This window comes from Lacerta agilis, chromosome 10, assembly GCF_009819535.1.
Source record: "Lacerta agilis isolate rLacAgi1 chromosome 10, rLacAgi1.pri, whole genome shotgun sequence".
Classification (NCBI taxonomy): Eukaryota; Metazoa; Chordata; class Lepidosauria; order Squamata; family Lacertidae; genus Lacerta; species Lacerta agilis.
In genome coordinates, this window is record NC_046321.1 from 48,145,256 (window position 1) to 48,157,634 (window position 12,379).

A 12,379-nucleotide genomic window follows, 5' to 3' on the forward strand; every position below is an offset into this window, starting at 1 on the left:
CCAGCCGCCGCCAGGACAGGCCTCCCGCCGCTCTCGTGCCTCCACCATCGCCCGGCGCCCACAACACGCCACTCACCCCACCCCTCGCCACCTCCCCGCCGCCTGGCTCCGCCCTGAGAGCCCGGGCCTCGTCGCCTCCGCCTTCCTCCTCCTCCTCCTCCTCCTCCTCTCGGGGCAGCTCTCCTGCTACTACCTCAGCGGCGTCGCCGCCGCCGCCTTTGCTGCACTCGCCGTCGCCTTGGCGGACTTGTTCCCTGCGGTCGCCGGCGCCGAGCGCGCGTTGCTTTTGTTGCTGCTGCCGCCGCGTCCGCCTCCGCCGCTGGCGTTCCCGCTCCCGGTTAGGCCCCGGCTGCTGCGCGGTGCAGCCGGGGCCGCCGGAGGATGAGCCGCCGGCTGGTGCAGGTGGTCTTGCTGTGCCTGGGCTGCGGCTTGTGCTCCTTGCTCTACGCCTTCAGCCAACTGGCTCTGTCGCTGGAGCAGGAGGCGGCCCGGCGCCAGGGGGACTCTGCCTTGCCCGTGCGCAGGCAGCTCAGGGGCGGCAGCGGCGGCGGAGCCTGGAGGGCCGCGGCGGGAAGCGCAGGCTGCAGCCAGCGAGAGCCGCCGGAAAGGTACCGTCTGGGGACGCCGGGGCCTGCGTTTCCTGCGAGGAAGGAGCGCCTGAGTATTAGTAGTTGGAGGGGTGGGGGTGGGGGTGCCCGTGCCTTTGCTCCAGGCGGGAGGGTGAGGGAAGCCAGGAGCGTCTGCGCCTCAGGTAGTTGCAGGCTCACAATCTCAATAGATACATTGTGACAAAGTTGGATTTGCAAAGAGGCACTTCCAGTGCAGAGGGCCGGGTGTTCAGACGGAGTTTACTCCAGTCTGGTTGCTTTCCCCCAGATTTCCTCCCTCCCCATCTTGTCGGTCAAGCATTCCGCGGCTATGAAGCGTGCGTAATCCTCACTGCGTTTTTTTTTTTGTGCCCCCGCCGGTCACCGCTTCCCCTGTCGCTTAAAGCTGTGAGGAGGGCTGCCACCGTGCAGCTTTAAAAGGAGCCTCTAGTAAGTCGCTTTTCTCTGAGCTGCTGCCAGGTGGGAAACAGGAGACCAATCTTTAACTACCGGTATGTGCTCATCCTGGTATGCTCGTGTATGGGAAATAGCGCTTTCTGAACGCTTGGCCCAACACAGGGGAGTTATGAATGGACAGGTGGGGAGAGATAATTTCAGGCACGTGCTCCTTTGTTTATTGATCACATCAATAAACCCGTGCAGTTATTGCAACCCCCTATAACCCATGTATCTCTATGGAAAGGACTACTGGTAATTAATCAGAGAACCTATTATATACATACCTTAGTGTTACTTTATGTAACTGGCTGCCCAATAATGTGTACTTCCTGTGTTCTTTTGCTTTTTATGTTACGCTTTTGGTGTTACTGTTGAAAACCAGTATTCGTATACATATACAGGTATACATATATATGTGTATATATATATATATATATATATATATATATATATATATATATATATATATATATATATATATTACAAGAGCCTAAAGCGGAGAAATGGGATTTTGACAACACAAATGGGGCAGTTGCCCCTTTTCCTACCTGCTCATAAGCCATGACAGGCAGTTGTCTTCTTAGCTTTAAAGGAACCAAGTTGGGGAGACTGGACTTGAGACATTTCCTCTAAAAATCTCTCCCCATCCTTCCCCCACCCTCTGCTTTCAGACTATAAAAAAATTTCAGGATAGTAGCGAACACTTGAATGCAGGGTGGATTTATTTTAAATCAAACTGATTTACATCACGATTTAAATCACGATTTAAATCACTAGTCAGTAAGGCTTCATTTAAATCACAGTTTTCTACATAAAGACTAATTCTTGCTGGTATAACTTTAATATGCAAGTAGATGAATATTTTTAGAATAACAACTTTTCATATCAGTTTTTTTTATCCCCAGTTTAATAGGTTAATCATTCATATTTGGACAACTTTTCTGTTGTACTTAGGAAGGAGAAAAATAATCATTACCTTAATAATAACAATTTAAATAGATTTATTAGATCCATTCCACTCCAAACAATCAGAAAAATATTGTTTCTATTCTATTCACTGAACTTCTTGAAACTTAACACTGAAGGGGTTGATTCTGTATTCATAGGTTTGTAGAACAATAGGATTAAGGTCTTTTTCTCAACTCTGTTCATGTTACAACATTTTTGCTGTGAAGAAGAGGCATGTGATCTCTGCTGAGTCAAATTCAGTTTTGAGAACTACAGAAGTAAACCAAGCATCTGTGATAATATCTTGTAGGCAGAGAAACTGCCCAATAATCATACAAAAACCTCTGGAAGAGCATAAATGACATTGTGAATGGATTAATGGAATTTATTTACCAAAAAATTAAACATATACAGCCTTATTCTACATAATTAAAAAACTAATCTTTATTTCATGATTGAATAACCTTTGGATGGTAATATATTTTCCCCAAAAAGCATTTTATTTTAAAAAATCCGATTTAAATAAAAAAAATCCGATTTAAATAAAAAAACCCCCGATTTTTTTTTAAATCATTGATTTTTATCCACCCTGCTTGAATGCTTGTGCCTGAATATTGCTTTATATACTGTCAAGGTTTCCTGGCAGCAGGTGATAGTCTAAAGCACAGCCATCATACTTCTATGGGTGAAGGTTTCTGGAAGGGGGAATTACTCTTATTAAGTAGAAGCAAATCTGCTTCATCTTGACTGCATCCTGCACACCTGTACACTCAATATCCAGTTGGTTTAATTTATTAAAAGGATTAACAGATACAGTGGTTTTGACCTCATTCCCTAGTGCAAGGCAGATTTCCACTTGTGCAGACAGAAGTTCCTCCTTCCCTTATCTGTGTAAGAAATTTATGACTTAATCCAAACTTGGGCTGCTGCCTGGCAGAGATTAACAGGGCAGGGCAACGGGCAATTTGCCGGGCTATCATCATGTGATGCTAGTGAGTTTGGGTCCTAGAATGCCACTACTTTTTCCTGTTCCCAGAATTGCCCCTATCACAATAATGGTGCAAAAGGAACACACACCAAGTGTAGAACCGGGATAGCAACCGATCACATTGGAGCGTAGCCTACAAGCAGAAGTGCCATGCAAGCAGTAGTAGTCCAAACATAGGAGAAGCATAGGACTGGTCTGCGAGCAAATTCATATTTGGTAAAAGCGTGACCATAATTGGGCTTTTTATTTTATTGCTTATGTTGTTTATTGTTGTTGTTGTTATTATTATTTGTTTGTTGACTTTCAGCCAAACTGTTCCACAGTGGCTTTATAAGAAAATACTGTAATAAAGGCATCCTCAAACTCAGCCCTCCAGCTGTTTTGGGACTACAACTCCCATCATCCCTAGCTAACAGGACCAGTGGTCAGGGATGATGGGAATTGTAGTCCCAAAACAGCTGGAGGGCCGAGTTTGGGGGTGCCTGCCGTAATAAAATCAATATGAAACATATACAAAAAGCAGTAAGACTAGTGATTAAAACAGCAGATTATAGTAAAATTTTAAGAAGCCTGGGAGAACAAAACATTTTTTGCTCCACATCAGAAAGATATCAAGGCCAAGCAAAGGAATGACACAAATGGGGTACGATTACTCAGACCTATGAGGGTAGAGGGCAGGGGGAATTCAGGAAAGAGCCTTTGGCCATTGTACATATCGGTTGTGAATGCTATCAGAGCATAGATTACAGTGGCTAGGCTATATCTGTCCAGATGCTGCAGTTGGAGCACCAGCCACAACTGAAATCACCTTATGCCACAGAGGCTACTTTGGCCTCCTGTGAGATGTAGGAGCAGCCTCAGATTGAGAACCTCATTTTAATAACATAGTTGGACTGAGGCACTGCCATAAACAAGTTCTTGCATATGCTGTTACAGTAGTGCAGAACCTGACTACATGCAAGAGGATTTCTATTGGTTTCTAGATCACCTAGTTATGCATGAATTTGCCTGAATGTAATTTTGGCAGTGCAAATGAGAGGTGACAAATTTCTCCATAAACTGCTGAGAAATTGGTGTACTTTCCAGTGATTCTTTTATTGAACATTTTAAAAAAACTGATCACAAAAAACTGATCACACATTACTATTGATAACATAGTATCAATAGTTTCTAAACAAAAAATCTTCATCTGAATTGTTTGGGTGCACATGTGCAGCTAAGACACTTTTGGCATATCATAGTGAATAGACATATCACTTCGGAAGACAGGCGAACTAATGCTTGGAATTAGCAGAGATCACCAGTGTCAAAGCAATGATTCTTCAACATCAACTTCGTAGGACATGGTCATGTTCAGATGCCTGATTATTGTCTTCCAAAGCAACTACTCTATTCCGAACTTCAAAATGGAAAGCATAATGCAGGTGGTCAACAAAAGAGGTTTAAAGACTCTCTCAAGTCAAATCTAAAATAAATATAGTATAAACACTGACAACTGGGAAACACTGGGCTGTGAGCGCTCCAATTGGAGAGCAGCCTTTACCAAAGGTGTCATGGACTTTGAAGATGCTTAAACTCAGGACGAAAGGGCGAAACATGCTAAGAGGAAGGCACTTTTGGCACACCTTCACCATGATCAACTCCCACCTGGAAACCTATGTCCTCACTGTGGAAGGACGTGTGGATCCAGAATTGGCCTCCACAGTCACTTACGGACTCACTGTTAAGACCGTGTTCATGGAAGACAATCTTCCTCAGCTACGAGTGATCGAAGAAGAAGAAGAAGAAGAAGAAGAAGAAGTGAATAGAGGACCATGTGTTACAATAGAAGTATTTAGTCTAGCATTTAAATCTACTTGTCAGCCAGGATAGCTCAGTTGGTTAGAGCCTGGTGCTGATAATGCTAAGGTTGCAAGTTTAATGCCCGTATGGGACAGCTGCATATTCCTGCATTGTAGGAGGTTGGACTAGATGATTGTCGGGATCCCTTCCATGATTCTATGATGCTGTTTAATACTGTTACCGGTGTGAACCTGTGATAATACACAATTTTTGTGTCAGAGATACGGGTATACTGGAAAATTAGAAAGTCTTCTGATGCCCCAAATCAGGCTTGGGGAAACTCTAGTCAGCAGGCCAGATTTGCTCCCATGCCCCTAGGTCTCAATTTAGCTTGTGAGATCATTTTTCTCAAGCCACACCCAACTGATACCATGTGACATGGGGCAGGGAAAGCCATGGCTGTAAATGAGCAATTGGGAACACTCTTAAGAGTTCCTTGGCAAGCAGGACTTGTATTTGGGCCTCTTAAGTTTGGTACCACTTGCAAGCCCCATGAGGTTTGGTTCCATTTGGGAGTTCCCCAGTGGAACATGTCATTGGCAGAAGCAGGACTTGCAGTTGGCACAGAATTTTAAGTTCAGCACAGAGCTCGAGCCCTACGTTAGTCAGGAGTGGTTGTGGCCGTGGCTTGGTATCAGGGTGCCAGTATGAGACTTGAAAAGAACATAGATCTGAAAGAGGAAGTGGGCAAGAGTATTGCTCTTTCATCTTTTCTCCTTTTGCTTTTCTCAAGGGGAGAAAAGAGAACCACCCTTGTCACTTCACAATGAATGCGGTAGTGAATCCAAGGGAAGTAGTGAAAGGTGCCTTTGCAGCTATGGGCAATCCCAGAATTATATAATAGGCTTTATCTAAAAAAAAAATATTTATTTGGGAAAGGGGGGGGGAGAGAGAGAGAATTTAATCATACGCAATTTTCACACACCTTTGTATCCTAACAATGAAACTAATGACCTGGCAGAAATCCTGCAGGTTTTATGAGTCATTGGTGGCTTTGACAATGAGCAGAGAAGCCTCTGCAGGCATTCCAGACTCTCTCAGATGATTGGTTAGGGTTATATTTTTGGGAACCACTACAGACAAATGCATGCACATGTAAAATTGTGTTATTAGTTGTTTTGTAAACTGTCCCTTGATATATATTTTTTTCCTGACAGCTCATACACTGTCTCTGCCCAGAAATAATTCTGTTTTTGCCTGGATGAATTCTGTCATAAATATGGAATCCGGGATCTTTAAAATAAAAATAAAAATGCAGTTCATATTATTCCTGACTTAAAATATTTATCAATCTAACATTGTATACATTCTCCTTACCTCTGATAAGTGTCACTTTGTTGCTCTTGAGAAACTAGGTTACCGGTATTTTGAGCCCCTCCAAGTAGGAATTTGTGGCTTGGAGTGTAGGAGATAGCAGCATTATCAGGGCAGTGATCATTTGCCCTCATTTCTCTCCATTATTCAGTTTTTCTTCCCTACCTCTGTGTCTAGGGCTTGCATGGAGGGCAGTGGTTAGTATGGAAGGCATTGACTGCCGGAAAAGAGTCTAGGTCTCCCTGGTATTGTTACATTCTCTTCCCATTTCCTGTAGCAGGAGTACAGGAAAGCAGAATGGAGAAGTTATTTGTTCCTGAAATGATTCGGGCAGCTTCATGGTTTGTATTCTTCAGGCACCTTTTCTTATAGACAGACAGCTCTCTCAGCTTCAGGATATGGGAGGCTTACCTTGTCAGGTTTTCACACGTAGGTTGCAATTGATATTGACCACTAATAAAGGTGATGAGCTGCTGTTTGGATCACTCTCCATCTTAGTTGGTAAAGACCAACAGCAGAAGTAAGCACCATTGCTTGCTAGTGCTGTCAATACTGCCAATATGCCTAACAGCTTTCCTGTGCTTGTTAAATAACTCTGGGATACCAGTTTCCCCTCCATCTGCTCTTCCATTCTGGGAGTGAGAATGTGGAATGGTTGGTAGCCTTGGACTTTTAGAGGTTCTTGGAAGACACTGATTATAGTTTGTGCCAGTCTGGCTTCTCACCCTTGTATTTTATTGAGACTTTGAGAATTCCTATTGAGATTAGTTCAGTGGCAAGCTGCTAAATTTCACAAATGTCTAAAAAGTTGTGCTAGTGGGTAAAAGCCAATGCATTTGTAAATACCAATTTGAATGTAGTGCTTTTCCAGTTCATGCTAGACTTAGCACTGTGTTGTACTAAGCACTATGATTTCAGATGCTTAGGACTCCTCCAATTGTGCATTCATGATGCTTTTACTTCTTCATCACATTTATATCCTGCCCCCTTCTTCCCAAAGTAGCCGAGGGTGGCAAGCACAACTGTAACAAAACAATACAATTAAAAACAAAAGAACATATGTAAAAACAATTAAAGCTTCTAAAAAATATGTGAAACAATCACATATGTACTCCCACAACTAATATTATCAGTGCTACCAGAAACAGTGTCATTCCACCATCAAAATGCTTGGGTAAAGAGGAATGTTTTCCTCTTAGGATATTAATGTGCTCGTGATGGTATTGTGATGGTTATAACATGATGCTGGTTTCAGCATTGTTTATGCCTGCAGACATTTTAGGGTGGCCGTACTGCTTCATTGCCAATTGATGTGTGTGTGTCCTGCAGCTTCCTGCTGAAATTCTGTAACTTTTCGTATCACAGAAGTGGAATGATGTGATGACAGTCCAGTATAAACCTGCCACTAATGGAATATCATTGTGTCAATGATATACACCAGTCTGGAGGGCTCCTTATTGCTTCCTTGTTATAAAAAAGGTCAAAATCAAACACATATATACAGAGGCGTACCTAGGTTCCTTTGCACCCATGACAAGGAGCTGTATCAGTGCTTCCAAAGTCAGGAAGACTATGGACCAAAAACTCAAAAAGTTTGCTTCTCGTTGACTTTTACAGTCTGCCAGTGACTTCCTCTGGGGCCATTGAGGTTGGGTCTGCTCCACTCCACTCCCTCTCCTCCTCCTCAGCTGGTCCATCTACCTGCTTTCCTGCCTTTCTCTCTCCCCTCTGCTCACCGCTTTTCCTTCTGCCTCCTTTCTCCATCCCTTCCTTTTTCCTCCTCCTGCAACTCTCCCCATGTCTTTCTTCCCTCTGAACCTTATGGGGCATTCCAGTCACATGTCTAATAGCACCAACTGGGGAGGGGGACCCTGCAGGGCTGCTGTAATGGCCCACGCTAGCAACTGGACTCCTCTGTCAATGCACCCAGAGGAGCCACTCCAAGCCAGAATAGAAAGGTGTGGTTTTTGCACTTCTCTCTCCCGCCTGCACCTGCACCTTTGGCGGGGGCCAACCTAGCCAACCCCTGCATATATACATATTACTGCATATATGCATATTACTTTTGTACTTAACTGCTATATCAAAGCTGAACATGGTTAATTATGTAAAGGAGGAACCACTTCTTTCCAGTACTGCTGGTCATGAATCAGGTTGTGCTTTCCTGTTGATGCACTTTAAAGAGTGAATCACACAGTACATCAAAGCGAATCCGTATTCTTAAGATAATTGATCGTTTAAATATCCGTATGTAAAGCAAGGATTGATAATTCGACTTACTTGCTAAGATCACTGGTCATGCCTGTACATATCTTTCTGGTTGCTTCTTAGTAGATGAAAGCTATGATGCAATGAACTACCTAATTGCTGTTCCAGTTCTTTCAGCGGAAAGGAGTAAACCAGAAACGTTCAAATGAGAGTAGGATTCTTGCCCGAGGTGGTTGCGACGCTACACGGTGCGCTGTGCAAAAGATATAAAACACACTTCTGCCATTGCACCGCCTCCAGAGTTGTCTATTTTAAACCAGCCTCGTATTGACTTGTTGGAGCTGTGTAATTAAAAAGGGTTAGAGAGTTTGCTCTAAATAGGAAAGCTGTTGTTGCTTTTAAACCAACAGCTTGATTTCAGGCATGGCAGCTCCTAAGACTGGATATGAAGTCTCAACTCTGATGCAGTGGCACAGGTGGTTCCTTGGCTCAAGTGCAAGTGTTGCAGCAGCTATTTTTATTATTAAAGGGAGTTTCAGTTTAATATACATTAATTGTCTTATGAGGCAAACATCTTAATTGGATGATATGTGCAAATGCTGTCTGGTCTCTTTATATTAGTGTAGCTAAATTGCAGAAGGGAGGAGAAGGGATTAGATCCTTTTTTGAAATCTCAGCAGTATTTTGTGTGGAGATCACAACTTTGAAATTAGCTAGCTTGTGAAAGCACCCAGTTCAGCATTAGTGACGCTGCTGTATCAGATCCAACTATATTGCTGCAGCTTTCAATTTGTAGGGCTGAATCTTAAAAGCTGGTTAACGATACCGTCACAATATGGACCTTAGTTTTATCTTTCTCTTTTGTTGCCTGGGTTCGCAGTGGCATTCTGTGTCAGTTCTGAGACTTGATATTCTGAACCATTGTGACAGCATTTTCACTTGAAATTGCTAAACGACTAAAGTGGACTTCAGCAAGCCAATATGGTAACCAGCTGCCAGGGAACATAGGAACTTATCATGCCTGATGGATTGCGTTCCCAAGGGCCAGCATCAGTCGGACAAAAGCAGATAATTAGTTAGCTTTTGCTGAGCATCTTCACATTCCTCGTTGCATATTTTCCTGTTTAAAATTAAGTATTAGAATATTTTTCCTAATATTTTTTAGTAAGTTGTGCATACAAGTTTCTGCTTCATTTAAAATATATTTGTATGTGTAATGCTGTGCAGTGCTGTTCTTTAGTGTTTCAGACAGTTAGCTATACCTTTCATGGGCGCAGCCAGGCTTTATTTTTGGGTGGGCAGGCTTTATGTTGGGGGGGGGGGCAGAACCCAGTTTTCTGTGACACAATTGGTCAGTTAGTTAAGTATAGTCGTACCTTGGATCTCAAGCGCCTTGGCTCCCATTCTGGTTTTCGAATGTTCTTTTGGAAACTGAACATCCGATGGGGCTTGCGCGGCTTGTGATTGGCTGTAAGAGCTTCCTGCAGCCAATCAGAAGCCACGCTTTGGTTGGTTTTTGCAAGTCAAATGGACTTCGGAATGGATTCCGTTCGACTTCCTAGGTGTGACTGTAATTTTACTTGGTACTTACTTGATGGGGGGCCCCCTGCCCCCCTGGCTACGCTCATGATATTCCATTCCATGGCGCTTCTCGATGTTTTCCCTCTTTTGCAACCACTTAAGGCTCACCCTGCAAATAATTGTTCTACTTACGCAAACCTGGGCTTCACGTAAGCCTGTGGAAACCTCTGCCATGTGTGTAGATTGCCCCACCTTTGCTAAACAAGGAACCATACTCAGCTTTGTGAATAGATATAATGATTTATAACATGGAAACATGCAGTAGAGCAAGCAGAAAATAATTGTTAGCATAAATTTCTAGCTAGAAATTTGAAGTCCTGAGACTGAAACTGGGATTTTTGCACCCACCCTCTTTTTACTATTTTTGTTTCAGCAAAAAATGGGGGGCGGGGGAGGAGGAAGGAAACAGGCCCACTCTCCCCCCCTCCAATGCTTTCACATGTTTACTTGTAGCCCGGAAGTGCCTGCCCTGTGCAAATAAACATGAAATTGTTTTAAAATATGCCTTTGGTACCATGAAATCATCAGATGTGTTTCAGAAATGTCCTCAGATGTGTTTCAGAAATGTCATAATACCAGTACAGCCCATTGAACGGGGTGGTATTTACTTCCCACACAGGGTAACTCTGCATTTCACTTATCAGTAGAATTGCTCTTGGGCTTTATGCTCAGGATCCTGGTTACATACCGGTACATCCTTATATGATATAAACTAATATCACTCACAACACATGAAGCTCTACATTCAGCAGTTTATCTGAAATTAGTAGCTGGTGGTGTTTTTTGTTTGTTTGTTTGTTTAAATGCGCAAGCAGGAATGCTCCATTGCAACCGCTAAATAAAACAAGTAACATTCATACAGGATTGTTTCTGTCTTATCCTGTTAGGTGTAAGAATGTGTCTGTATCCTATTGGAATTCCTATTGGATGCTGCCCTCTGATGTTTGTGGAAGGAACTGCTTTTGGGAAGCTGCTCGTAGGTAGGCTTTGACAGAGATTTGATTGCTCAATTAGCTAATTTTAGGTATAATCATACATATTTGAGTATATTAAAAAAGTGTTGAAGCAGTTATAAAAAGTTTGGTTTCCCCCCTCACTTTCTAGCACTCACTATATACAACTAAATTGGTTTGCAACTAAATTGAACCTTTATGCAGCCTAGGATTATGATCCCAAACTTTTGGTCTTGCACCAGAGACATAGAGGTAGATTTCTGCTGGTCTTCTCTTTACGTATACAGTCGTACCTTGGTTGTCAAACTTAATCCATCCGACTCACAAAACGATTCAAAAACCAAGGTGCGGTTTCCAATTGACTGCAGGAGCTTCCTGCACTCAACGGGAAGCTGCAGAAGCCATGTCGGACGTTTGGCTTCCGAAAAACATTCGCAAACCGGAACACTCACTTCCAGGTTTGCGTCGTTCAGGAGCAAAAACGTCCAAGTCCCAAGGCGTTTGACAACCAAGGTACTACTGTACAGAGAGACTAACCAGGGTGTCGCAGAGGGAGGCAGCTACCTCCCCCATCAAATCAAGTAAATAAATAAAAATACTTAACAAAATGACTTAAGTAAAGTCCCTCTTTTTTTAACCCCAGAGGAGCGGAGATACTTACAACTCCCAGCTAGGTATTTTACTCAGCTCGAGGTCCCATCCCACAGAAGGGCGTTCACACTGGCCCGAAATCATGTCCTGCCATCTGCCGTATTGGATGGGAGGTATAGGGGGGTTCCTTTGGGCGACAGACTCTGTCCATGCGACTCTGGAGAAGTAGAGACTACAGACCACGTACTTCTCCGTTGCTGCTTTTATAGGGCTTTACGGAATGAACTTATCTCTCCGCTATTATGTGAGTCTCCTGGATGTCCCGAAGAACACTACGCCCATTGGCTCCTCTCAGATGCCAACCCTAAGGTCACAGCTGCGGTGGCAAAGTTCTGTGCTGTCGCTATTAAGCTTCGGTCCGCACAATTAGGTGGCTCCTGATGCTTCTTTTGATTTAAGTATTATAATAATCTGAATTGTTGATTTTTTAATTAATTTCTAAATTTATTCTTTTAAAGCAATAATTATTAATTTTAATGTACTTTAATTTTAATACGGCCAACCCCTTTTTAGATCAAATCTCAGATCAATTTTAAATTGCATTTATTATTGATTCTGTATGTGTCTTTTGTGTGTGTGTGTGTGCTGGTCGTCAACCGTAATAAAGTACTTACTTACTTACTTAACAAAAGTAGAAATAATCAGAATACAGTCGTACCTTGGTTGTCGGACGTTTTGGCTCCCAAACGCTGCAAACGCGGAAGTGTTCCAGTTTGTGAACGTTTTTCAGAAGCTGAACGTCCGACACGGCTTCTGCAGCTTCCTACTGAGTGCAGGAAGCTCCTGCAGTCAATCAGAAGCCATGCCTTGGTTTTCGAACTGTTCTGGGAGTTGAATGGACTTCCGGA

The 12,379-nt window shown here is 43.1% G+C and overlaps 1 protein-coding gene across 2 annotated transcripts in view; it reads left to right on the plus strand.

Moving 5' to 3' along the window:
- The first annotated feature begins 313 nt into the window (after positions 1 to 313).
- Positions 314 to 12,379, plus strand: part of GXYLT1 (glucoside xylosyltransferase 1) — a 35,826-nt gene continuing 23,760 nt past the window's right edge. The window contains exons 1-2 of one of the 2 annotated variants that reach the window (XM_033161948.1): positions 314 to 608; positions 10,815 to 10,907. In XM_033161948.1, the coding sequence (XP_033017839.1) occupies positions 382 to 608; positions 10,815 to 10,907 (320 nt within the window). In that variant the 5' untranslated portion in view covers positions 314 to 381. The remainder of the gene's footprint in view (positions 609 to 10,814; positions 10,908 to 12,379) is intronic. The other variant, XM_033161949.1, reaches the window with a different exon arrangement.